Below are 26,240 nucleotides of genomic sequence, written 5' to 3'. Positions count from 1 at the left end.
AGGCCTTCCAGAGGCTCTGGAAGGCCTTCCGGGACCAGCGCCGGGTGCCCCGCGGCCTCTCCGCGGCCTCCGCTGGTCGCTGGAGGCCCTCCAGAGTCTCTGGAGGGCTTCCAGCGACCAGCGGAGGCCACGGAGAGGCCTCCACCACTGCCGCCGGGCCCCGCGCGCGGGCGGGGAAGGCGGGGAGTGAGGGAGGGAGCGTCCCTGCGCCTGCGCAGGGCCCCTGCGCACGCGCAGGGACGCTCCCACCCTCACTCCCCGCCTTCCCCGCCCGCGCGCGGGGCCCGGCGGCAGTGGTGGAGGCCTCTCCGTGGCCTCCGCTGGTCGCTGGAAGCCCTCCAGAGACTCTGGAGGGCCTCCAGCGACCAGCGGAGGCCGCGGAGAGGCCGCGGGGCACCCGGCGCTGGTCCCGGAAGGCCTTCCAGAGCCTCTGGAAGGCCTTCCGGGACCAGCGCCGGGCCAGCGAAGGCTTCCCCGCGGCCTCCGCTGGTCCCTGGAGGCCCTCCAGAGTCTCTGGAGGGCCTCCAGGGACCAGCGGAGGCCGCGGGGAAGCCGCGGGGCACCCGGCGCTGGTCCCGGAAGGCCTTCCAGAGGCTCTGGAAGGCCTTCCGGGACCAGCGCCGGCCAGCGAAGGCTTCCCCGCGGCCTCCGCTGGTCCCTGGAGGCCCTCCAGAGTCTCTGGAGGGCCTCCAGGGACCAGCGGAGGCCGCAGGGAAGCCGCGGGGCACCCGGCGCTGGTCCCGGAAGGCCTTCCAGAGCCTCTGGAAGGCCTTCGGGGACCAGCGCCGGCCAGCGAAGGCTTCCCCGCGGCCTCCGCTGGTCCTGGAGGCCCTCCAGAGTCTCTGGAGGGCCTCCAGGGACCAGCGGAGGCCGCGGGGGAAGCCGCGGGGCACCCGGCGCTGGTCCCGGAAGGCCTTCCAGAGGCTCTGGAAGGCCTTCCGGGACCAGCGCCGGCCAGCGAAGGCTTCCCCGCGGCCTCCGCTGGTCCCTGGAGGCCCTCCAGAGTCTCTGGAGGGCCTCCAGGGGACCAGCGGAGGCCGCGGGGGAAGCCGCGGGGCAACCCGGCGCTGGTCCCGGAAGGCCTTCCAGAGGCTCTGGAAGGCCTTCCGGGACCAGCGCCGGCCAGCGAAGGCTTCCCCGCGGCCTCCGCTGGTCCCTGGAGGCCCTCCAGAGTCTCCTGGAGGGCCTCCAGGGACCAGCGGAGGCCGCGGGGAAGCCGCGGGGCACCCGGCGCTGGTCCCGGAAGGCCTTCCAGAGCCTCTGGAAGGCCTTCGGGGACCAGCGCCGGCCAGCGAAGGCTTCCCCGCGGCCTCCGCTGGTCCCTGGAGGCCCTCCAGAGTCTCTGGAGGGCCTCCAGGGACCAGCGGAGGCCGCGGGGGAAGCCGCGGGGCACCCGGCGCTGGTCCCGGAAGGCCTTCCAGAGGCTCTGGAAGACCTTCCCGGGTCCAGCGCCGGCCAGCGAAGGCTTCCCCGCGGCCTCCGCTGGTCCCTGGAGGCCCTCCAGAGTCTCTGGAGGGCCTCCAGGGACCAGCGGAGGCCGCGGGGGAAGCCGCGGGGCACCCGGCGCTGGTCCCGGAAGGCCTTCCAGAGCCTCTGGAAGGCCTTCGGGGACCAGCGCCGGCCAGCGAAGGCTTCCCCGCGGCCTCCGCTGGTCCCTGGAGGCCCTCCAGAGTCTCTGGAGGGCTCCAGGGACCAGCGGAGGCCGCGGGGAAGCCGCGGGGCACCGGCGCTGGTCCCGGAAGGCCTTCCAGAGGCTCTGGAAGGCCTTCCGGGTCCAGCGCCGGCCAGCGAAGGCTTCCCCGCGGCCTCCGCTGGTCCCTGGAGGCCCTCCAGAGTCTCTGGAGGGACCTCCAGGGACCAGCGGAGGCCGCGGGGAAGCCGCGGGGCACCCGGCGCTGGTCCCGGAAGGCCTTCCAGAGCCTCTGGAAGGCCTTCGGGGACCAGCGCCGGCCAGCGAAGGCTTCCCCCGCGGCCTCCGCTGGTCCCTGGAGGCCCTCCAGAGTCTCTGGAGGGCCTCCAGGGACCAGCGGAGGCCGCGGGGAAAGCCGCGGGGCACCCGGCGCTGGTCCCGGAAGGCCTTCCAGAGCCTCTGGAAGGCCTTCCGGGTCCAGCGCCGGCCAGCGAAGGCTTCCCCGCGGCCTCCGCTGGTCCCTGGAGGCCCTCCAGAGTCTCTGGAGGGCCTCCAGGGACCAGCGGAGGCCGCGGGGAAGCCGCGGGGCACCCGGCGCTGGTCCCGGAAGGCCTTCCAGAGCCTCTGGAAGGCCTTCGGGGACCAGCGCCGGCCAGCGAAGGCTTCCCCGCGGCCTCCGCTGGTCCCTGGAGGCCCTGCAGAGTCTCTGGAGGGCCTCCAGGGACCAGCGGAGGGCCGTGGGGAAGCCGCGGAGCAGCCGGCGCTGGTCCCTGGAGGCCTCCAGAGGCCAGCGCCGGTAGCGGAGAGGCCGGCGCTGGTCCCTGGAGGCCTCCAGAGGCCAGCCCCGGCAGCTCCCTCCCTCCCTCGCCGCGAGGCCGCCGCCCGAGGACTCCCCGCCGCCGCCGCTGGATCCGCCGCCCTGGAATAAGGTAAGGGGGCCGAAAGCGGCGGGGGGGCGGGGGGCGGCCTTCCTTTCTTCCTCCCTCCTCCCTCCCTCCCTTCCTTCCTTCCTTTCTTCCTTCCTTCCTTCCTTCCTTCCTTCCTTCCTTCCTTCCTTCCTTCCTTCCTTCCCTCACTCCCTTCCCTTCCTTCCCTTCCTTCCTTCCCTCCCTCCCTCCCTCCTCCCTTTCTTCCTTTCTTCCTTCCTTCCCCACTCCCTTCCCTTCCTTCCTTCCTTCCCTCCCTCCTCCCTCCCTTCCTTTCTTCCTTCCTTCCCTCCCTCCCTTGCCTTCCTTCCTTCCCTCCCTCCTCCCTTCCTTTCTTCCTTCCCTCCTTCCCTCCCTCCCCCCTTCCTTCCTTCCTTCTTCCCTCCCTCCCTCCCTCCCCCTTCCTTCCTTCCTTCCCTCCTCCCTCCCCCTTCCTTCCTTCCTTCCCTCCTTCCTTCCTTCCTTCCTTCCTTCCTTCCTTCCTTCCTTCCTTCCTTCCTTCCTTCCTTCCTTCCCTCCCTCCCTCCCTTCCTTCCTTCCTTCCTCCCTCCCTTCCCTCCCTTCCTTCCTTCCTTCCCTCCCTCCCTTCTTCCTTTCTTCCCTTCTTCCCTTCCTCCCTTTCTCCCTTCCTTCCTTCCTTCCCTCCCTCCCTCCTTATGTTGTTATGTGATGCAGAGTGTTGGACTGGATGGGCCACTGGCCTGATCCAACAGGCTTCTCTTATGTTCTTATGTGACGCAGAGTGTTGGACTGGATGGGCCACTGGCCTGATCCAACAGGGCTTCTCTTATGTTCTTATGTGATGCAGAGTGTTGGACTGGATGGGCCACTGGCCTGATCCAACAGGGCTTCTCTTATGTTCTTATGTGACGCAGAGTGTTGGACTGGATGGGCCACTGGCCTGATCCAACAGGGCTTCTCTTATGTTCTTATGTGACGCAGAGTGTTGGACTGGATGGGCCACTGGCCTGATCCAACAGGCTTCTCTTATGTTGTTATGTGATGCAGAGTGTTGGACTGGATGGGCCACTGGCCTGATCCACAGGGCTTCTCTTATGTTGTTATGTGATGCAGAGTGTTGGACTGGATGGGCCACTGGCCTGATCCAACAGGGCTTCTCTTATGTTGTTATGTGATGCAGAGTGTTGGACTGGATGGGCCACTGGCCTGATCCAACAGGCTTCTCTTATGTTGTTATGTGATGCAGAGTGTTGGACTGGATGGGCCACTGGCCTGATCCAACAGGGCTTCTCTTATGTTGTTATGTGATGCAGAGTGTTGGACTGGATGGGCCACCGGCCTGATCCAACAGGGCTTCTCTTATGTTATTATGTGACGCAGAGTGTTGGACTGGAGGGGCCACTGGCCTGATCCAACAGGGCTTCTCTATGTGACAATACTGACTTTGGTGGACCCAAGCACTGATTCAGTGTAAGGGAGCTTTGTGTTTGTGTCTTCTAGTGCAATTTTGTTCTCAGATCCTGTATTTACTTCATCAGTATATGGGATAAGGCACTTCTCAACTGTTGCTGCATAATGCAGCCTATTTATTTTGTCCTGTTTGGCTCTGTTGGCTCTATCTGCGCCACCTTCATCACTTTCGGGGTGTGGATCCCCCAGTGGAGTGGTCTCCCGACTCCCTCCGCCGGCTGTTTCTGATAGCCCTGCGCCCCCTCTTTCATTTGATATGTGTCCCGTGCGGGTGCCACCCTCCCGCCGGGAGATGCCGCAAAATGAGCCCCCTTGAGGCTTATGGCGGCAGGGCTCGGGGAAGCGAGCTAGACTGCTGTTCTTTTGAGGGGTTATAGAGTGTTTCGAGCCCGTCCCTGTGGCATCGGTCCCATCATTGTGGGGCCCAGGGGGCCGGCGCAGCGGCACGCTGAAGCAGCCTGTCGGTCACTTCCAGGTTCCGGTCCTGCATCTCGACCGGTGTTATTAGTGACAGGCTGCTTCGGCGTGCCGCTGCGCCGGGCCCCCTTGGTCCCACAACGATGGGACCGATGCCACAGGGACGGGCTCGAAACACTCTATAACCCCTCAAAAGAACAGCAGTCTAGCTCGCTTCCCCCGAGCCTGCCGCCATAAGCCTCAAGGGGGCTCATTTTGCGGCATCTCCCGGCGGGAGGGTGGCACCCGCACGGGACACATATCAAATGAAAGAGGGGGCGCAGGGCTATCAGAAACAGTCAGCGGAGGGAGTCGGGAGACCACCCCACTGGGGGATCCACACCCCGAAAGTGATGAAGGTGGCGCAGATACCAACAGGACAAAATAAATAGGCTGCATTATGCAGCACAGTTGAGAAAGTGCCTTATCCCATATACTGATGAAGTATATACAGGATTTGAGAACAAAAATTGTTTCCCGGCGGTGATATTTGGGGGATTTTTGGGGACGTCACAGGAAGTGCTGTGAAGTCACTTCCTGTTTCCGGCAGGTGACGCGGGGGGAAATGATGTCACAGGAAGTGATGCCACTTCCTGTTTCCGGTGGTGGCATGACATCACCGGAAGTGACGTCACCGGAAGTGACGTCACTTCCTGTTTTCCGGCGGCGCGCGCGGTTTGCGCGCGGCGCGCACCCCCCCCCCCCCCCCAGTGTCCCTGGCTGGGCCTTCAGACATTATGGTCACCCTAGCTCCCACTGAGATCTGAGGGCCTGGTCCTAGTAGTACAACTTAGAATTGAAATCTAGAGTGGAACGCATTTCTCCACAAACGCAGATACTATGTTATCTGTCATCAGGGATTTTTGTAGAAAAAGCAGGGTTCACTTTGTAGTAGGAACTCTTTTGCATTTTAGGCCACACACCCTTGAGGTAGCCAATCCAAGAGTTTACAGGGCCTACTGTAAGCTCCAGGAGGATTGGCTATATCAGGGGGTGTGGCCTAATAGAAGAAGATAAATGGATTTATATCCTGCCCTCAGCGTCTCAGAGTGGCTCACAGTCTCCTTTATCTTCCTCCCCCACATCAGACACCCTGTGAGGTGGGTGGGGCTGAGAGAGCTCTCACAGAAGCTGCCCTTTCAAGGACAACCTTTCAAGGACAACTCTGCTAGAGCTATGGCTGACCAAGGTCATTCCAGCAACTGCAAGTGGAGGAGTGGGGAATCAAACACGGTACTACCCAGATAAGAGTTTGTGCACTTAACCACTAACCAAACTGGCAAAAAAAGCTCCTGCTACAAAATGAGCCCTGAGAAAGAGCCAGCAGGGACTCGTTTGCATATTAGGCCCACACCCTCACGTCGCCCATCATTTCACACAGGTCCTTTTTGCAGAAAAAGCCCAGCCGGAACTCATTTGCATTTTAGACCACACCCCCTGACACCAAGCCAGCTGGAACTGCATTCCTGTCTGTTCCTGCTTAAAAACAACAACAACAACCCTATGTATCATTAATAGGTCTGGGAGCAATGCTTGCTGAGAGCTGTTGTCTAAGAAGGCAGGAAACTAGAAGACCAACAAGTGGAAAAGGAGAAGAATTACAGACTCACTTACAGAGTTCAGTAGCCATGCTTGGAGAGCCAGTTTGATGCAGTGGTTAAGAGCGCTGAACTCTAATCTGGAGAACCAGGTTTGATTCGTCTGTCCTGCACATTCAGCCAGGTGGGTGACTTTGGGTCAGTCACGGTTCTCTCGGAGCCCTTCTCTCAAGAGAAATCCTCTCAGCCCCACCTACCACACAGAGCGTGTGGAAAGAGGAGGAGAAGGAGATTGTAAACTGCTCTGAGACTACAAGTGAAGGGCAGGGTATAAATCCAATTCTGCTTCTGCTCTCCTCCTCCTCCTCCTCCTTCACCTCTTCCTCCTCCTTTTTCTCCTCTTCCTCCTCCCTTCCAACTCTATGAGTCTCCTTCTTGTATATAAACTTTCAGTTGGATCCAAATTAAATTTTCCATATGGCCTCCAAGAAATGCTACTCCTGGGAGACAGGGGACCCTGAGGAATGATATGAGGGGGTCTGCAGCAGGGATAGGGGATCAGCAGGTATTGCCAGTTTAGTCTGGATCAAAGCCAACGTAGGATCTTTACCTGTTCCCCACTTACCTGGCTGCACATAATCTAACACAGCAATACTCAGCTTTGCATACTGTAGGCCATGTTCACAAGTGACAATTTTATTGGGGGGGGGAATCTCATCCTCCTGCCATAATACACTAGAATATACAGTTGGCTTAATTATTTTCTGAATTGTAAACCAGCAAATGATGCATGATTATCACTAGCAAAAATGCCATAGTTCCTCTCTCTATTAAGCAGGCCCAATGGTCCAAGCTGGCCCAATTCAATCAGAAGCTAAGCAGGGCCAGCACTGGTTAGCATTTGGATGGGAGCAGGGGTGGAATTCTAGCAGGAGCTCCTTTGCATATTAGGCCACACCCACCTGATGTAGCCAATCCTCCTGGAGCTTACAAAAAAGAGCCTTGAAAACTCTTGGAGGATTGGCTACATCAGAGGGTGTGGCCTAATATGCAAAGGAGCTCCTGCTAGAATTCCACCGCTGGATGGCAGACTACCGAAGAAGTCCAGAGTTGCTACACAGAGGCATGCAATGGCAAACCTCATCTGAAAACCTTCCATAATTCAGCTGCAACCTGACGGCAATTTCCACCACCAGAATCCAAGGATTCAGAGCGGTTCATGGCCTTCAAGGCTCTGCCTTCTAATCATTGACTCACTGTTTGCGAGTTGCATGTCCAGGTTAAAGGTGATGGTCGGCGTGCGGTGACTGACCTCGAAATATATAAAGAGCCCACCTCAGAGCCCTGCTCTTCCTTGCCAGCTCCAGACTCCTAGATCTCGAGCCCTTTCCAGAATGGTGTTCCTTATTTCTGTGCTCATTGGGACACAGATACTGTGCTCCCTGGCTGGCTATCCTCCTTTTCAAGAACCTCCATCGTCTCCCGGCCTGTTGATGTCCCCACCATGTAACAGTTCTTCAGTAAAGGCAGTTGCAGACCTGGCCCTAGACAAGCTCAATGAAGACCGCCGGACAGGCTACGTCCTGGGACTCCAACGAATCTTCTACGCCTACGAACTTGAATGGGTGAGCAGATGCGCTTGCGCTTGCTCGTTATGCTGAATTTCAGTTCAAGTCCTCCATCTCGACCCCTGTCGGATACAGACATGGGGAAACTTGAAACCACGAGCCGTACCGTTTGGTGTAGTGGTTAAGTGTGCAGACTCTTATCTGGGAGAACCGGGTTTGATCCCCCACTCCTCCACTTCCACCTGCTGGAATGGCTTTGGATCAGTCATAGCTCTCATAGAGATTGTCTTTGAAAGGGCAGCTGCTGTAAGAGCTCTCTCAGCCCCACCCACCTCCCAGGGTGTCTGTTGTGTGTGGGGGGGGAGGTAAAGGAGACTGTAAGTTGCTCTGAGACTCAGGGCCGGATCTAGGGGTGGGGGCAGAGGGGGGTGCTTGCCCCGGGCACCAATGGAGGGGAGCGCCAAATTGGGTATGGAGCCCATTGTATTCTATGGGAGCATAAGATAGAATGGCCCATAAGGGGGTGCCATTTTTTAATTTTCACCCCCCTCAAAAAACATATGAACATATGAAGCTGCCTTATACTGAATCAGACCTTTGGTCCATCAAAGTCAGTATTGTCTTCTCAGACTGGCAGCGGCTCTCCAGGGTCCTGAGCTGAGGTTTTTCACACCTATTTGCCTGGACCCTTTTTTGGAGATGCCAGGGATTGAACCTGGGACCTTCTGCTTCCCAAGCAGATACTCTACCACTGAGCCACCGTCCCTCCCCAACATGTAGATCCAGTCCTGCTGAGACTCTAAGATTTAGAGTATAGGGTGGGATATAAATCCACTATCTTCTTCTTCTTCTGTCTACCAAATGTAGCACCAAATGTGGCAGGGTCCCAAGCAGTGTTCCCTCTAAGCTGAGTTAGTGTGAGCCAGTTCACAGTTTTTTAGCCTCTGGCTCACACATTTTTTTTTCTTAGCTCAGGAAAAATGACCCCAGGGTAAACTAATTTCTGTTCACAATTTCAATATCAGGAGCTCACAAAGTAGAATTTTTGCTCACAAGATTCCACAGCTTAGAGGGAGCATTGGTCCCAATCCATCCACACTCCTGCCACATGTTCCTATCCTGCTCGCCTGCCAGTTTTATGTGGGAGAATAACTTGTGGCCTGTAGAAGGAGAAGAAGACTGAATATTTATACCCCGCCCTTGTCTCTGAATCAGAGACTCAGCGCGGCTTACAATCTCCTATATCTTCTCCCCACACAACAGACACCCTGTGAGGTGGGTGGGGCTGAGAGGGCTCTTGCAGCAGTTTCCCTTCCAAGGACAACTCCTTTGAGCTATGGCTGACCCCAGGCCATTCCAGCAGGTGCAAGTGAAGGAGTGGGGAATCAAACCCGGTTCTCCCAGGTAAGAGTCCACACACTTAACCACTACACCAAACTGGTGTACGAGAATACCTTGTGGCCTGTAGAGCCCTATTATGTTGCAAAGAGGGGGGTGATGATCAGTGTTCCCTCTAAGCTGAGTTAGTGTGAGCTAGCTCACAATTCTTTAGTGTCCGGCTCACACATTTTTGTCTCAGCTTAGGAAATATGGCCCCAGAGCAAACTAATTTATGCCGGCAGCTCACAACTTTAATGCCAGTAGCTCACGAAGTAGAATTTTTGCTCAGAAGACTCCACACCTTAGAGAGAACATTGGTGAGGATGTCTTCCATTTAACAGAAAGGAAACTGAGTCATAGATGACTCAAGAGCCTTGACTCTCAGAAGATTATACCCTGCAGATCTTGTTACTCCCGAATGTGCTCCTGGACTTGACTCTGAGGTTAGGAAGACTTGTGCAGAAGATTTTTGTTGATAAAATCCATTGCAGTGCATTTCCTCATAATGTGTTTGGTGTCAAATGCTCATGTTGTTGTTTTTCCTTCTGCCACCTTTTTTGTGCTATGAGAAATCTTGTCTTTTCGCCTTTAGCAAGAGACCGGGCTTGTCTATTATCTCACCCTGGATGTGCTGGAAACGGAATGTCACGTCCTAAGCAGGAAGCCCTGGAAGGATTGTGGGTTTAGACCTGCACACGAATCGGTAAGGGTTTGTGCTGCCTGGTTCGGGGAGTGCATCAGAAGAGCCAAGCTAGTTAGTCCACTAATGCAAGGCCATTCCAGCAGCAAAACAGATTTTTTTTTCTGCCTCTCAGCCCTCTGTTTTGCCAGAACACTTCTCCAAAGGAACAGGCGTGTGTGTGTGTGTGTGTGTGTGTGAGAGAGAGAGAGAGAGAGAGAGATCATCAAACTCCCTCCAACGTATATGAATTAATATCCTCCCAAACGTCCTCTTGCTAACCGCCTTGCTCAGGTCTTGCAAATCCAATGAGATATGGATGGGAATTTATAGAAATCATTCTCCCCTTTCTGTGATTGAAAAATTTAGTTGCAATGCAACATGGTTTTATTCATTTATTGGTGGTGGTGGTTGGGGCTTTTTTTGTAGCAGGAATGCCTTTGACTATTAGGCCACACACCCCTAATGTAGCCAATCCTCCAAGAGCTTACAGTAGGCCCTGTAAGAAGAGCCCTGTAAGCTCTTGGAGGATTGGCCTAATAGGCAAAGGAGTTCCTGCTACAAAAAAAAAAAACCCTGGTGGTGGTGGAAGGTAATGCCAAGTCACATGACAACCTTATAGGGTTTTCAAGGCAAGAGATGTTCAGAGGTGGTTGGCCATTCATTGCCTGCCTCAGCGTCACAGCCCTTGTATTCTTTGGAGGCCGACCCTGCTTAGCCTCCAAGATCTGATGAGATAGGGTTAGTCTGGCCTATTCAGGGCAGGGCATTAATTGATTCACATATTAGATAATTACTTGATTAACACATTAGATGGATTGGCATATTAGGCGAAACAAGGTGCATGGAAGAAATTAAAGGCAACTGCATCCTGCAAGTTGGGGGTTCAAGGTCAGTGCAAGGGACAGAGAGCTTAAATGTCGCTTTCTTAGGTAACATAGGAATCATCCACTCTGCAAACGCTGGTTCCTCTGTTTCTATTGCTGCAGGTGTATGGGCAGTGCAAAGTAACCTTCTACATAAACAAGCCGTGGAGAATTCTTCACCTGTTCAACTACGACTGCATTTTACAACCAAGTAGGTTTCTCTTCCCCCACCCCACCCCACAGATGCAAGTATTTTATCCAGGGCTTTTTTGGTAGGAAAAAGCCCAGCAGGAACTCATCTGCATATTAGGCCACGCCTGCTGATGTCACCATTGTTTCACATAGGGCTTTTTTGTCGGAAAAGCCCAGCAGGAATTCATTTACATATTAGGCCACACCCCCTGACCCCAAGCCAGCCGGAACTGCATTCCTGCTCAAAAAAGTCCTGATTTTTTTTTAATCACATTTCAATTATTTAGGTCAGGGCTTTTTTTGTAGCAGAAACTCCTTTGCATATTAGGCCACACACCCCTGATGTAGCCAATCCTCCAAGAGCTTACAGGGCTCTTCTAACAGGGCCTAGTGTAAGCTCCAGGAGAATTGGCTGCATCAGGAGTGTGTGTCCTAATACGCAAAAGAGTTTCTGCTACAAAAAAGGCCCCAATTGAGGCTTTGATTTGCAAGCCAGCTGTACAAAAGGATCCTTACATTTGGTTTTCCTATCAAATACATGGGTTTATATTGTCTGGCTGGTTCTAAACAGGTCGTATTGTGCAGGGTCAGTCAAAGCAACATGGCTGATCCAAAGTGATGGGATAGTAGAAAAGAGCAAGAGTCCAGTAGCACCTTAAAGACTAACAAAATTGGTGACAGTGAGCTTTGGGCAGTCACTGCTCCCTTCTTCAGATGCAGCTAGAATGTGAGTCCATCTGTCATATATATTGGGAAGTGATGTAACTCATAAACTTGCAGGAATTTCAGAGTCGACATCCGTCCTCTCTTGTCTTTACATGGTAATGGTTTGCATTCTTGCAGACAGGGCTGGATTAACAATTAGGCAAAGTAGGCGCTGGCCTATGGGTCCCCACAACTTTAGGGGCCCCGGGCCGGCTCCCCCCATTTTCCCCCTGCTTGCAGCCCTCCCAGCCTGCACGCACAGCCAGCAACTGAGTCACTCTTTGCCCGACTTGCCTGGTGTGGCTGCTGCTGGCGTCACCAAGTTTGCCTCTCTGCAGCTTGGTCAAAGGGGCTTTTGCTAAGGTGCCTGCAGGCTGCAGTGGGGGCCATGAGTGTTGGGCTCCAACCCTGAGATAATTTGCAAGGGGGCCCCCAAAATTTTGGCTGCCTACGGGTCTCCACAGGGTTTAATCCAGCCCTGCTCTCTGGCCTTTGCATGGTAATTGTTTGCATTCCTGGAGATTGTGGATTCCACCCTCTGTTTCCATGAAGGCAAATTGTTTTCAATTATCTTGGTACAAAGCAGTGAAAAAGACAGGCCGCTTTTTTTGTGTCAGATGCTCATCACATCCCTGAGGCCAGAAAGGGCACACCAGAAGGAAAGCCCTGAGGCCACCCACGTATATTTTTTAAATAAAGGTAATCACTGGAATCAAGGTGTGTAACTGCAAACTTTGGAAAATTTGGGGGGATTGGGGGCAATACTCCCTCTAAGCTGTGGAATCTTGTGAGCAAAAATTCTACTGGCATTGAAATTGTGAGCTACTGCATAAATTAGTTTGCTCTGGGGTCATTTTTCCTGAGCTAAGACAAAAATGTGTGAACCAGACTCTAAAAAACTGTGAACTAGCTCACACAAACTCAGCTTAGAGGGAACACTGATTGGGGGATGGATCCTGGAGAGGATGGTGCTTGGCCACAGAGTCCACCCTCCAAAACTGCTATTTGCTGTGGTCTGGAGACCAGTTGTAATCCCAGGAGAACTCCAAGCCACCCCCAAGAGGTTGGCATCCCCAAGAAGGAGTATCTGGAATATTGCTGAAGCAAAGCAGATGTGGAAACAAGAGGCCTCTTAGACAGAAAATCACAGGGAGTTGCATATACAAAGTGGAATATAAGTATATATAGGGCTGCCAAGCTCCAGCTGGGGGATCCCCCGCCCTGGAGGGCCCCAACCCGCTGGCAGGGAACAGACCACCAAGGGGATCCCTGCCCCCGAAGAACATTGTCGGCATGCACCGTCCCCAACACGATGACATCACCCAGAAGTGACATTATCACGCTGATGACATCACCCAGAAGGGACATTATAACGCCAGGGATGTCACACCAGGGACGCTGTAGGAATCGCACTAAAACTCTATGGTACCATAGAGTTTTACTCTGAGCCCTAGAGCATTTCTGGTGTGACGCTCTAGGAATTGTGGTAAAACTCTATGGTACCATAGAGTTTTATTGCTAGTCGTAGAGCATCCCTGGCGCAATGTCCCCAGCATGATAGCATCACTACCGGGTGACGAGGAACAAGTCCCCCACCACAGCAGCAGAAGGACTTGGCAACCCTAAGTATATAACTTTTGAGAGAACCAAAGATTTCAGGTTATGAGCTGAAAAGTAATTATCTGATTGATGGGTCTTTTTCCCCAAACAGTCCCAGCAGCTGCTTTTCTAAGAACCTGCCCTGATTGCCCAGTCCCTGGGAACCCAACTGAGCCCAGGTATCTGGAGGCAGCTATTCTGAGTCTTGCCAAATTCAATGCAGAAAACAACCACATTCATTACTTTAAGCTCCGCAACGTCACCAGAGCACGGTCACAGGTAATCTGGAGATTGGAGGTGGCGGTGTGGGATACTTTGATGAGAATGTTTGGTACACCATGGACAGACTTGGTCTGCCAACCACGGTTAGCCACAAAAACTAAGTGGTCCCAAGCAGGGACATGTGGTAACATGGGTGTCTTTATGTACCAGAAAAATTAAGGTGCCTACTGTTATTTGTCTTATGCACAGGGACAGACTTCAGTGGCTTCTGAGTTATTACTGTGGGGGCTGATACAGCTCAGCAGCAGCAGAATTTCCATAGGGCAGGTCCCCCCACATTTTCCCTGCCCCAGTCCCCTGACAATCACCACTTCCAGACCGACCCCCACCCCACTTCATTTCCCCTTATATCTCCACAATGGAATGAGACTTATCGTTTCAAAACAGGAAATCTGGGAATTCAGAGACCCGATGAACATATTGTTACAATGTTATTACAGTATTGAATTGCTGATTTAAAAAAAAAAAATCTGAAAAATCTCCTCCTCTAAGTGACAGCCCTTCCAGTACTTCAAGAGAGCAATCATGTCCCCCATCTCAACCTCATCTTCTCCAGACGGAACCTTCCCAAGTCTCTCAGGCCTTTCCTCACAGGGCCTGGTCTCCAGGCCCCTGATCATCCTCGTTGCTCTCCTCTGCACCTGCTCCATTCTGTCCACATCCTTCTTGAAGTGAGGCCTTCAGAACTGCACACAATACCCCAGGTGTGGCCCAACCAACGCAGGGTACAACGAGACTATGACATCTTGCCATTTGGAGGTCATGCCTCTGTTGACACGCCCCAAGATTGCAGTAGCCCAGGGGTGGTCAACGGTAGCTCTCCAGATGTTTTTTTGCCTACAACTCACATCAGCCCCAGCCAGCATGGCCAATGGCTGGGGCTGACGGGAGTTGTAGGCAAAAAAATATCCGGAGAGCTACCGTTGGCCACCCCTGCAGTAGCCTTTTTTTGTCGCTGCACCACACTGCCTGCTCATATTTAACTTACGCTCCACCCATTAGATCTTGTTCATACACGCTGCTGCCCAGAAGTGCATCCCCCAGTTGGGCCAGGGATCCTGGAGGTTTTCCGCCAACTTCTGGGCATGGCGTCAAACAATGCTGGGACCACGGAGGTTAACAATCAGGAAATGACAGAAAAGATACTCTCCGTGTTACAAAACAATATCAAAATATAATGACAATACTTTCCATTCACAACATAGTATTACAATGTAAATTTCAGTAACAAATTCAGTGACAAATACCATCCAAAGCAATGAAATGCTGAAAGATAGAGAAAGAACAGTAGCGTTCTAGTAATGAAATAAACTAGAGGAAGCCTGGAAAACAGTGTATAGTAAAGAAATTAGGCACCATCAGACTACTGCATTCGAAATGAATAAGATGGTCCCAGAGGAAGGATCACAAGGATCCGAAACGAGAACAGAGCGGTTTTGCATCGTCGGACTGTATCGTTTGGAAAGAACCTGATATCATCTTATGGACAGTAGTGAAGTTGTGTGCTTTGGATGGTATTTGTCACTGAATTTGTTACTGAAATTTACATTGTAATACTATGTTGTGAATGGAAAGTATTATAATTATATTTTGATATTGTTTTGTAACACGGAGAGTATCTTTTCTGTCATTTCCTGATCTTCTGGGCATGGAGCAGGGATCACTGGGGGTGGGGTAGGGAGGTATTTATTAATCCCCTGCATTGTGGAAGGATTTGGACTAGATGACTCTGGATGTACCTTCCAACTTTATGATTCTGTGAACATATAAACATATGAAGCTGCCTTATACTGAATCAGACCCTTGGTCCATCAAAGTCAGTATTGTCTTCTCAGACTGGCAGCGGCTCTCCAGGGTCTCCAGCTGAGGTTTTTCACACCTTTTTGCCTGGACCCTTTTTGGAGATGCCAGGGATTGAACCTGGGACCTTCTGCTTCCCAAGCAGATGCTCTACCACTGAGCCACCGTCCCTCCCCCTAGGTATGCTGATACCATCTGTGCCTCACACACACATGAGGCCTGAGCACCTGTGGGGCTGCCAGGCTCGCGGGCCAGGCGGGGGTTCTCCCGGACCCCAACCCACCAGTCCGCATTGAGCCAGTGGGGGGATCCCCTCCCAACATCTCCGGCATGAAGATATCACTCTCAAGTGATGTTATTGTGACGGCGACATTGCACACCAGCCGTTTTAGGAGCTTCTGGGAAAACTCTATGGTTTCCCCAGACACTCTAGCAATTTGGGAGGGAAACTCTATGGTACCATAGAGTTTCCCTCCCAGATTGCTAGAGTGTGCGGGGAAAACCATAGAGTTGTCCCAGAAGCTCCTAGAGTGGCCAGTGCATGATATCATCGGGGCAATGACATCGCTTGCAAGCAAATCATCGCACCACGCACATGTATGGAAAACAGTTCCCCACCGGAGGCCGCGGGGGACTTGGCAACCCTAATCACCTGACATCTCTGGATATTAATTAGTTACTGCTCTGTATAACCTCCAGCCCAGACGTGTTTTTAAAATGTAACATAGAAGAACGCTTTCATTAAAAGTGTTAATGATTTGTATCTACTTACAATCCCTGTCACTGTCACACTCAATTTAAAAAAAAAACAGCATTGCAAAGGTCCGCCCCCCACCCCCCAATTTTGGATAGCAGGCTTTTGAGGTTCAGTACCACTTCCTGTCCCTGACAAGGCCAACCCATTGCCTCTTTGCCTCTTTTCCACAGTGGGTCGTCGGTCCTTCATACTTTGTGAGCTACGTTATCCAGGAGACATCCTGCTCCAAAAGCCAGGCTCTGGAAGACCTCTCCAATTGTTCATTCCTCCCGGATGAGACAGCAGTGAGTATTCATTCTGCTTGCACAAGGCATGTTATCACAAGTCCAGCACAGGTATTACCTGCCTGCTATCCCAGGGGAGCTTGTAAAATCTTTCTCTGCCCATCCTCAGCCTGTGTGGGACATCAAGGTGCTGTCCCCTGTCTCAGCCTCCAGACATTGTGGCAATGGAGAGTAGACAGCTAGATAGGCACTCTGACCTTTCCTTCCTGTGTTTACTCTTCTGCCACTATTCCCTTTGAAGTGTAGATTGTGTCCGCAGGGAACAACTTCCTTCCATTCACGCTCTCACATGAATTAGGGTTGCAAGTCTCCAGGTGGGACCTGGAGATCTCCCACTTGAACAACTGATTTCCAGCTGGCAGAGATCAGCTTCCCTGGAGAAAATGACTGCTTGGAAGGGTGGACTCTATGGTATTGTACCATGTTGAAGCCCCTCCTCTCTCCAAACCCCACCCTCTCCCAGATCCACCCTCAAAGTCTCCAGGTTTTTTCCAACGCAGACCTGGCAACCCTATACACAGTCTTTCTCCCTGCACACACTAGGAGGGACATCTTGTCTTCTCTTGGCACCGTTAGGCCGATGGCCCTCTTGCCATCTGCTTCCAACCTTAGTTAGTAAGTTAGTACTCTATCCTGTCTCCACTCTTTCCTATCCAAAGTATACTTTTCAAATAAAGAGAGGAGTGTTTCTCTTTTAAACTTGCAACGTGGCTCTGTGTAAAGTGTTTGTAGCTTTACTGAAGTGTTCGTAGCTTTATTGAAGCACTCTGCTAACTAGGGGGAACAGGACTAACTGTACCCCTTAATCCCAAAAGGCTGTGGGCACAGAAGGCAGCAAGTGTGATGCTTCCCCTATCCTGCTACCACACCACAGTTTACAGCAGGGGTGGCCAATGGTAGCTCTCCAGATGTTTTTTTGCCTACAACTCCCATCAGCCCCAGCCAGCATGGCGGATGGCTGGGGCTGATGGGAGTCGTAGGCAAAAAACATCTGGAGAGCTACCATTGGCCACCCCTGGTTTACAGGATCACCTGTAGTCAGGGCTTTTTTTGTAGCAGGAACTCCTTTGCATTTTAGGCCACACCCCCTGATGTAGCCAATGCTCCAAGAGCTTCTTAAAGCGCCTGTTGTAAGCTCCAGGAGGATTGGCTACATCAGGGGGGTGTGGTCTAATAGGCAAAGGCGCTCCTGCTACAAAGAAAAGCCCTACCTGTAGTCATCACATGCTTGGAAACGAAAGGTTTCCCTCTGCATGTCCACTCTAGCGGCACCACTGCCTCCCGCCAGGGCGGGGCAAGAAGAGCATTTGTTTCCACCCACAGAACCTGCAGCACTTCCAGTGTATGCAAGCAGAATAGTTGTCCTTGTTTCACTGCAGGCACAGCAGCAGAGAACAAGCAGCTCCTTATATAGAAGGGAAAAGGTAAAGGTAGTCACCTGGGCAAGCACTGAGTCATTACCGACCCATGGGGTGACATCACATCACAATGTTTTCTTGGCAGAGTTTTTGTTACAGGGTGGTTTGCCATTGCCTTCCCTAGTCATCTGCACTTTACCCCCAGCAAGCTGGGTACTAATTTTACAAACCTCAGAAGGCTGAGTCAACCCTGAGCCGGCTACCTGAACCCAGCTTCCGCCGGGATCGAACTCAGGTTGTGAGCAGAGCTTGGACTGCAGTACTGCAGCTTGCCACTCTGTGCCATGGGGTTTCTTAACGGAAAGCCTTCCCCAATTCAGTAGCATATAGCCACTTGGGAAAGACCAGATATATCGCACAGTACTCTATGGTGGCAAGGTTTGCGTTATCTTTCTGATTGGAAAGCATCCCAGTCAGTTACATACCTGCTGAAGCACTCTCTTCTACTCCACCTGACCTCTCTGAACTCTTAAGCCAAGTGACCAGATGCCAGAACAACCAACAGATCTGAAGATTCCAGAATATTCCTGAAGTTGATTTAAAAATATGGATGAATTAGAATAACTACTAGAATTTTATATCAGAGTGGAAAACACAAAAGAGATTCAAGACACTGGACTAAGACATGAGAATGTGAGCCCCAAAGTCACACAATGGTAACTGAGCAAATGTTTGGGGAAGATGAAACCAGTGATGGAAAGATGGAAATCAGAAGATCCATTTGGCGAAGGAGAATAAAGAGAATTTCTCCAGTGCTGGGATTAAGTCCCACCTCTGCGATTGATGTAGAAGAGCACGTTTTGGATCAGTTTCATACCATCATAATGCTCACGGCCTCTTCCACAGAATCTTGGGCAGTGTCATTTTGTCAGAGATCTCTGCTTTTTCTCCCCATCATATATCTAACAATATCCAAAAGATGTGGATTAAAACATCCACACAATGGTACCATGTTCAGATAGGGAGGGATTTTTCTACAAACCTAGGTCAACTCCCAGGTTGGCATAAAAATTCAAAAAAATTAAGAAGCAAAAGGGTTATAAAATGGCCCAAGGAGGGAAGTAGAGAGATAAAGCAGAGAAGAGCAAGAAAGTTGGGGAAGGCAAAAGAGGGAGGCAAAGGGCCAACACGGGAGTGGAGAAGAGAACACCATGGGGGACAACAGAACAGAAAAGCATTGGACACACACACACACGCACAAGTGTGCAGGTCCCCACCGTTAGATCTAGAATTACCAAGATTTTGATGAAATATGGAAAGGCTATGCGAAGTCCTTAACGTAAATATGCAAGAAGAACTGAGCGCTACAGTGCTAGGTTTCTCTTCAAATGCAGCTGTGCCCAAGGCTTCTTTGCAGCAGGGACTCCTTTGCATATTAGGTCACACATCCTCTGATGTAGCCAATCCTCCAAGAGCTTACAGAGCTCTTCTTACAGGGCCTACTGTAAGCTCTTGGAGGATTGGCACATCAGGGGGGTGTAGCCTAATATGCAAAGGAGCTCCTGCTACAAAAAAAAAAAAGCCCTGGTGTGCCACATGGAAAAGCCATGGGGAGATGGCATAGCAAATCTGGAGGGGAATTCAGTGCCATGGGTGATTCCATACTGGGCACACAAAAGGTTAATTGTGGCATGCAATACCATTGGGCTTTGGCACATTTGAGCTTTGCTGTTCACAAGTTTGCTGATGGAGGTGATCTTCCCCCCCAGGATGTGGGTGTATGCAAAGGCTCCGTGACAAACAGCCAGATTGAACATCGAAAGTTTATCTCCGCTGACTGTGAAATCTTCCACCCGCAGGTATGTTGCTCAATCAGACATCAGATCTACTGAGAATATCACATAATGCATCTTAGCAAACACAGATTAATTTGCTGCTACAGGTATCAGCAACCACAGTTCTAGGGTTGCCAATCCCCAGGTGGGGCAAAACTATAGGATCTTAGCTTACGGCTGTGTAAATTTAAAAAAAATCCGCTAAGAGATGCCATAAATTTTAAACGAGACAGTGTAATGTAGAGGTCAGTGGTGTTCTGACAAAGCTTGCACACAGAACTCCAAACATAAAAGAGCATGTAGCAAAAAGACATTAACAGAAGACAGTTCGAAAGCAGTCTTTCCAATCACCAAGGAGTGACAATATTCCAAAATTTAGTTCATGGAACTAAAAGAAGCCCTTCCAAAGACATCTGTTCTAGATATCAAGACGTTTCATCCATTTTTCTTCAGTTTGGAGGCTTATTTATCACTGGAACCCAATCTTTACAATACATTCACAGGAGACCAACAAAGTTCAGAACATGTCTGTAAGATTTCCAGGTTCTCCAGCTGGGGTCAGGGGATCTCCCGGTTTGCAGGCCCTCCCCCCGCTTCAGGATCATTAGAAAGCAGGGGGCCATGAAATGGCAGCTGGGCACTCCATTATTCCCTATGGAGACCGATTCCCCTACGGCTTAGGGTATAATGGAGAATTGATCCATCAGTATCAGGGGCTCTGGGGAGGCTGTTTTTTGAGACAGAAAAACCAGATTTTCAGCATAGCATTCAATGCCTCTCCTAAAAGGATCCTTCAAGTTTCAAAATGATTGGTCAAGGGTGCCCAATTTTATGAGCCCCTAAAGAAGGTGCCCCTATCTTTCATTATTTCCAGTGAAGGGAAGGCATTTAAAAGGAGTGCGATCCCTTTAAATGTGACAGCCAGAGCTCCCTTCGGAGTTCAGTTGTTCTTGTCACAACCTTGTTCCTGACTCCACCTCCGAAGTCTCCTGGCTCCACCCTCAAAGTCCCCAGATATTTCTTGAATTGGACTTGGCCACCCTACACAGTCCAAAATACCAAAGGCACTGGAAAATGTACTCACTATGGCCTAGAAAATAAATTTCAGTTTAGGTTTAACTCCAAGGCCTCCAAGAAAGCATTTTCAGAAAAGTTCTAATTTGCAAAATTTGCAGGGTCTCTGTCATTGCTTCCACACAGACCTCGCAGTCCATGCCTTATCACAGACTGTAACAATTTTAAATTGGGCTTCTTCACACTGTTACATTCACCCTGAGTTTTCCTCAGTTCCACTCGGCAGAATCCCAAACCTGCTTTGGCACGGTCTCTCCTTAAAGATCTTAGGGTAAAACTGGATGTGATATTTTATCCGTGTTTGTAGGGTCGCCAGGTCCAACTCAAGAAATATCCGGGGACTTTGAGGGAAGAGCCAGACGACATTGCAGGTGGAGCCAAGAGCAAGGAGCTCCAGTTTGGTGTAGTGGTTAAGTGTGCGGACTCTTATCTGGGAGAACCGGGTTTGATTCCCCACTCCTCCACTTGCACCTGCTGGCATGGCCTTGGGTCAGCCATAGCTCTGGCAGAGGTTGTCCTTGAAAGGGCAGCTGCTGTGAGAGCCCTCTCCAGCCCCACCCACCTCACAGGGTGTCTGTTGTGGGGGAGGAAGGTAAAGGAGATTGTGAGCCGCTCTGAGACTCTTCGGAGTGGAGGGCGGGATATAAATCCAATATCTTCTTCTTCTTCTTCTTCTTGTGACAAGCACAATTGAACTCCAAAAGGAGTTCTGGCCATCACGTTTAAAGGGATGCACACCTTTTAAACGCCTTCTCTCCATTGGAAATAATGAAGGATAGGGGCATCTTCTTTCGGGGTTCATAGAATTGGACCTCCTGGTCCAATCCTTTTGAAACGTTGAGGGGGTTTTGAGGAGAAGCACTGGATGCTATGTTGAAAATTTGCCTCTACCTGAAAAAACACCCCCCTTGAGCCCAAGATACTCATGGATCAATTCTCCATTATACCTTATAGGAATTGGTCTCCTTAGGGTATAATGGAATGCTTAGAAGGCATTCCCACCCCACCCCCAACTTTCTGATAACCCTGAAGTGGGGGAAGGGCCTCCAAACCAGGGGATCCCCTGCCCCCACCTGGGAATTGTCCAACCAAATAGAGAATCACAGCAGAGAGTGACCAAGATAACCCTAGGGTTCCGTGACAACCAGCCTCAAAAAGAACAAAAATAGAAGAAAAATAACAAATAACCAATATATTCAAACACTCTCATACAAATACATTTACAGCACACCGGCAATTAGTGCAAAAGGAAGGACTGTAATAAAATCAAGAAGTCCAAATCAATGTCCATTTGAAAATAGGCAGTTCTTCAACTCAATTCCAAAGGAGCCCTCAGTCCAGCGCGTCTCCTGAGGAAAACCCAATAGTGTTCCAATTCCAAAATGGCTCTTCTCAGGGGTGGAATTCTAGCAGGAGCTCTTTTGCACATTAGGCCACACACCCCTGATGTAGCCGATCCTCCAAGAGTTTACAAGGCTCTTTTTTTTCGTAAGCTACATCAGGGGTGTGTGGCCTAATATGCAAAGGAACTCCTGCTAGAATTCCACCCCTGGTTCTTATAACACGGCACAGCGATCCCTTGTTTCACTTGAAGCTTTAACTAGCTTTCCACAACAATTCAGAGCACGGCAGGATTCCTACTATTTGCACACAACCAAGCTTCAAGGGAATTGCCATGTTATCTGTGATTTGAGGGCATTTTCCACTGTCAGGTTACCCTCATTCAGCCCATTGGTGGTGATCCCTGAAGAACAAGTTTCCTTCTGACAGAAAATGTTCTCTTAATAAAATGTGGGTATGTTTTGTGCTATCAGCCACAGGTCAATGGGGGACAACAAACTGGAAACAGGAAACCTGGACAACAGAATGGTGAGGAAAGCCATGAGGACGATGGTCATTCTAAGGGCGGAAGGAAAGGACACCATGATGGTCACTCTGAGGGCAGAAGGGAAGGACACCATGATGGTCACTCTGAGGGCAGAAGGGAAGGACACCATGATGGTCACTCTGAGGGCAGAAGGGAAGGACAACATGATGGTCACTCTGAGGGCAGAAGGGAAGGACACCATGATGGTCACTCTGAGGGCAGAAGGGAAGGACACCATGATGGTAATTCAGCGGGTAGAAGGAAAGGACACCGTGGTCACCACCATCACCCTCATGACCGCCACCACCACAAACATCACAGGCATCATAAGAACGACTCACTTGATCAAGAACCTGGGCAGGATCATCCCACTTCTGATGTCTCTGAGACCTCACCACATCTGGAGAAGACAGTGGGCCGGGTGGTAGTCCTTCCTTTATCGGACACTCACGTATCTCTCCACTCCTTACCAGATATCGAAGCCGAGCGATTAGATGGTGTTCCTGTCCCTCCTCGATCACAGGGGCCCAAACCCAATCCTCACCTTCCTGACATTCATGGTGCTCCTGACGAGAGCCGTCCACTGGGCAAACCAACGGGGCATCCTGACATGGCTAAGCCAGTTAGCCCGGTCGTCCCTCCTCCATTCCCACCTGGGTTTGCACAATTGGAAACCTGTCCGGGAGAAATCCTAGTCAACATTCATGGCCTTGAGCCTTTACTGCCCAAAATGCCTGCAAAGTTGTCACCAACAGAGATCCCTTACTACCAAGCTAAAGAAAAAGTGAAACACTGAAAGGATATTCAGACTCACTGTCCTCTCTGAATGAGAGAAGCAGGGGAAGGTGAGAGAGGGTAGTTTTTTGTGTTCTCACATTAGCAGGGTTTCTTTTGTAACAGGAACTCCTTTTCATATTAGGCCACACCCCACTGATGTAGCCAATCCTCCAAGAGCTTACAGTAGGCCCTGTGATAACAGCCCTGAAAACTCTTGGCCGATTGGCTAAATAAGAGGGGTGTGACCTAATATGCAAAGGAGCTCCTGCTACAAAAAAAAAGCCCTGCTGATTAGGTAATGTCAAGATCTCCCATTTAGTACTAAATCATGTCAGAGTGCCAAAGAAGGTTCCATCACCTCGTCATCTACGCAACCAGTGGAATTTCCCCCTAAGTGAATTCCTGCTTGCATATTTCCTGCGTTGTCGGAGCCCCACCAGACATAAGCAGTCACTTCCCCCTTATATTGTTCACATGTCATGCCCAGGGCTATTTTTGTAGCAGGAACGCCTTTGCATATTAGGCCACACACCCCTGATGTAGCCAATCCTCCTGGATCTTACAGTAGGCCATGTACTAAGAGCCCTGTAAGCTCTTGGAGGATTGGCTACATCAGGGGTGTGCGGCCTAACAGGCAAAGGAGTTCCTGCTACAAAAAAAAGCCTTCTGACTCTGTTATGCATAGGACATGTATACAGAAAGAGATAGGGGGATCTAATTTCTACACTGAAAGAATGTGTTATCAGTATCTGTGGCAGATTGGTACCCTAAAATGGCCCAGAAGCAAACAGCCCCACTGGAATCAGTAACGCATTGTTCCTTTTGCTGCAGGAATGGGCAATGAAGGAATGTGATTCGGGAAATGATGCTATATATTCAGGGGTGGAATTCTAGCAGGAGCTCCTTTGCATATTAGGCCACACCTCCCTGTTGTAGCCAATCCTCCAAGAGCTTACAAGGCTCTTTTTTGTAAGCTCTTGGAGGACTGGCTACACCAGGGAGGTGTGGCCTAATATGCAAAGAATAGAATTGCTAGAATTCCACCCCTGTATCTGTTAAGTTCCATATGGCTCAAGGAGGCAAGTCTGATTCCATCCTGTTTGACAAAGTGTGGATGCACGTGGACACTCACAGCCTGAATAAATCTTCATTGGTCTTAAAGGTGCTATTGGACTGTAACCTTGTACCCTCTCTATTTCCCCTGTCCCAAGATTCGCTGAGCATCCCATTTGCATCTTAATCTTTCATCCTTCTCTCGATAAAGTGTGTCGCTATGAAGTTGATAAATGCCTTTGATCAAACATAACTGAAACCTGGCGTGTTTTGTGAACAAAGGAGGCTACTCTTAATATGCTAGCAAAACTCTCCACCTTGTAAAGGGGTGGTCACTGTCCCCAGCATGTGTGTGACCTCTGTGCATATGCACTGGACAGTGCTTTTGGCATCCGAGTGTAGAGGAGGGAAGAGAAGGTTGGGATTTGGAGCCATATTCCTCTCCTTCCCCCGTCTAGGTGAAGATACACCAAGCCAGGCAGAAAATCTGTATATCCAGCTGGCCACAAGGAGCGTATCTTTGGGCAGGGGTGACCAAACTTGCTTAATGTAAGAGCCACATAGAATAAATGTCAAATGTTTGAGAGCCCTGAGACATGAACATCTGATGTTTGAGAGAGGAAGGAAGGAAGGAAGGAAGGAAGGAAGGAAGGAAGGAAGGAAGGAAGGAAGGAAGGAAGGAAGGAAGGAAGGGAGGGAGGGAGGGAGGGAGGGAGGGAGGGAGGAAGGAAGGAAGGAAGGAAGGAAGGAAGGAAGGAAGGAAGGAAGGAAGGAAGGAAGGAAGGAAGGAAGGAAGGAAGGAAGGAAGGAAGGAAGGAAGGAAGGAAGGAAGGAAGGAAGGAAGATGGGGAGGTGGAGGGAGATGGAGGTGGAAAGAAAGCAACTTTAGATGCATTATCCAAGCTGTCAGCTGGCATGGCTTGGAGAAGTGATTTAAAGAGACAAATACCTTCTCCAAACCAGTCAACAGGGCTGTGGGGGCTTCAAGAACCACACAATATGTGTGAAAGAGCCACATATGGCTCCCAAGCTGCAGTTTGGCCACTTCTCTTTTTGGGCTCAATTCACTGGGTTGGTGTGGGTGATCCGGAAAGGACTGACCTCCTGGGGAATAGGCACTCTTTGTGTGATCTTTTGAGAAGGTCCCCAGAGAACATTAACATAAGAACAGGAGAAGAGCCCTTTACACACAGAGATGGAGTGGCCAAGGTACACCCTCTCACCTTGAGTCTGAGCTGCTACTTTTAAGGGCAGTTGTGCAATTTCCTCTTCTGGGGAGAATGTCTAATGGGGATCCTGAAAGAGATGTTAGGTGTGTCTGCACACCTTTGCACAGATGAAGAACCATTGGCTGGTGGTTTGTTCCTGAGATGATGAGCTAAGCTTCCCTGGGGAGCTTGTTCCCACCAGAAGATATCAACACTGCTCTGGGGAAATGTGTAAACAGTGGGGAGAATCACTGGGAGTAGGACAAGAAACATCATGAAAATGCCAGGTTCCAAACAATCTGTTCTTACATTCCCTTGAACAGAGTCCAAACTGTGTGCTGAAATTTCCTGGAGGTTGGCATTAAAGCAGACAGGAACAATTCACGTGTACCAATCTGGACCAGAACTGAGTTGCCAAAGCCGCAAATAGGTTGTGTGATAGAAAACTGAAAGGAGTGTAGGAACGTAAGAAGAGCCCTGCTGGATCAAACCAATAGTCCATCTAGTTCTGCATTCTCTGACTCACACAGTGACCAACCAGTTCTTCTGGAGGGCCAGCAACAGGGCATAGAGGCCGAGGCCTTCCCATTATGTTGCTTCCTGGCTCTGGGTTTCAGAGGATGAGTTCCCCTCAGCCACTTTGGCTAATAGCGATTGATAGTCTTATATTCCATGCATCTATCTAATCCTCTTATAAAACTGTTTATTCCTGTGACCATCACTACATCCTCTGGCAGCAAATTTCACATTTTAATCACTCTCCTTTCATCTGAACTTCTGAAAGAACAATGTGGCCAGAATGAAATTTGGCTGGGTGACTCAGACAAAGATATTAGATCCCAACTGGGTATATGATCCCTCATCAACCTTAAACAGGTGACAGGGTTTGTTCCACAGACTCCAACTGAGGAATATTTTTGGTATTGTGTTTTCTTTGTGCTGGATACCAATGATAGACGGAGTGTCCTTTTGGTT

General features: G+C 50.8%; 1 protein-coding gene across 3 annotated transcripts; it reads left to right on the top strand.

Moving 5' to 3' along the window:
- Positions 1-7,331: 7,331 nt before the first annotated feature.
- On the top strand, positions 7,332-24,305 carry LOC132574273 (fetuin-B-like). 3 transcript variants are annotated; one of them, XR_009555601.1, is made up of 8 exons: positions 7,332-7,606; positions 9,522-9,632; positions 10,598-10,685; positions 13,083-13,249; positions 15,980-16,093; positions 19,221-19,310; positions 22,175-23,381; positions 24,041-24,305. XR_009555601.1 is itself a non-coding variant. In XM_060242629.1 (7 exons), exons 1-7 carry the CDS (start codon positions 7,376-7,378, stop codon positions 23,021-23,023), a joined length of 1,644 nt encoding a protein of 547 aa, XP_060098612.1. In that variant the 5' UTR covers positions 7,332-7,375; the 3' UTR covers positions 23,024-24,305. The 3 variants fall into 3 exon arrangements, 2 of the variants coding, with proteins under 2 accessions (XP_060098612.1, XP_060098611.1); XM_060242629.1 differs by having other exon boundaries at positions 22,181-24,305; XM_060242628.1 differs by having other exon boundaries at positions 22,175-24,305.
- Positions 24,306-26,240: the final 1,935 nt, after the last annotated feature.

Source organism: Heteronotia binoei, chromosome 6 (genome assembly GCF_032191835.1).
Source record: "Heteronotia binoei isolate CCM8104 ecotype False Entrance Well chromosome 6, APGP_CSIRO_Hbin_v1, whole genome shotgun sequence".
Lineage (NCBI taxonomy): Eukaryota > Metazoa > Chordata > Lepidosauria > Squamata > Gekkonidae > Heteronotia > Heteronotia binoei.
Note: the sequence above shows the minus strand (reverse complement) of the source record. Positions and strands in the feature narration are given on the sequence as shown.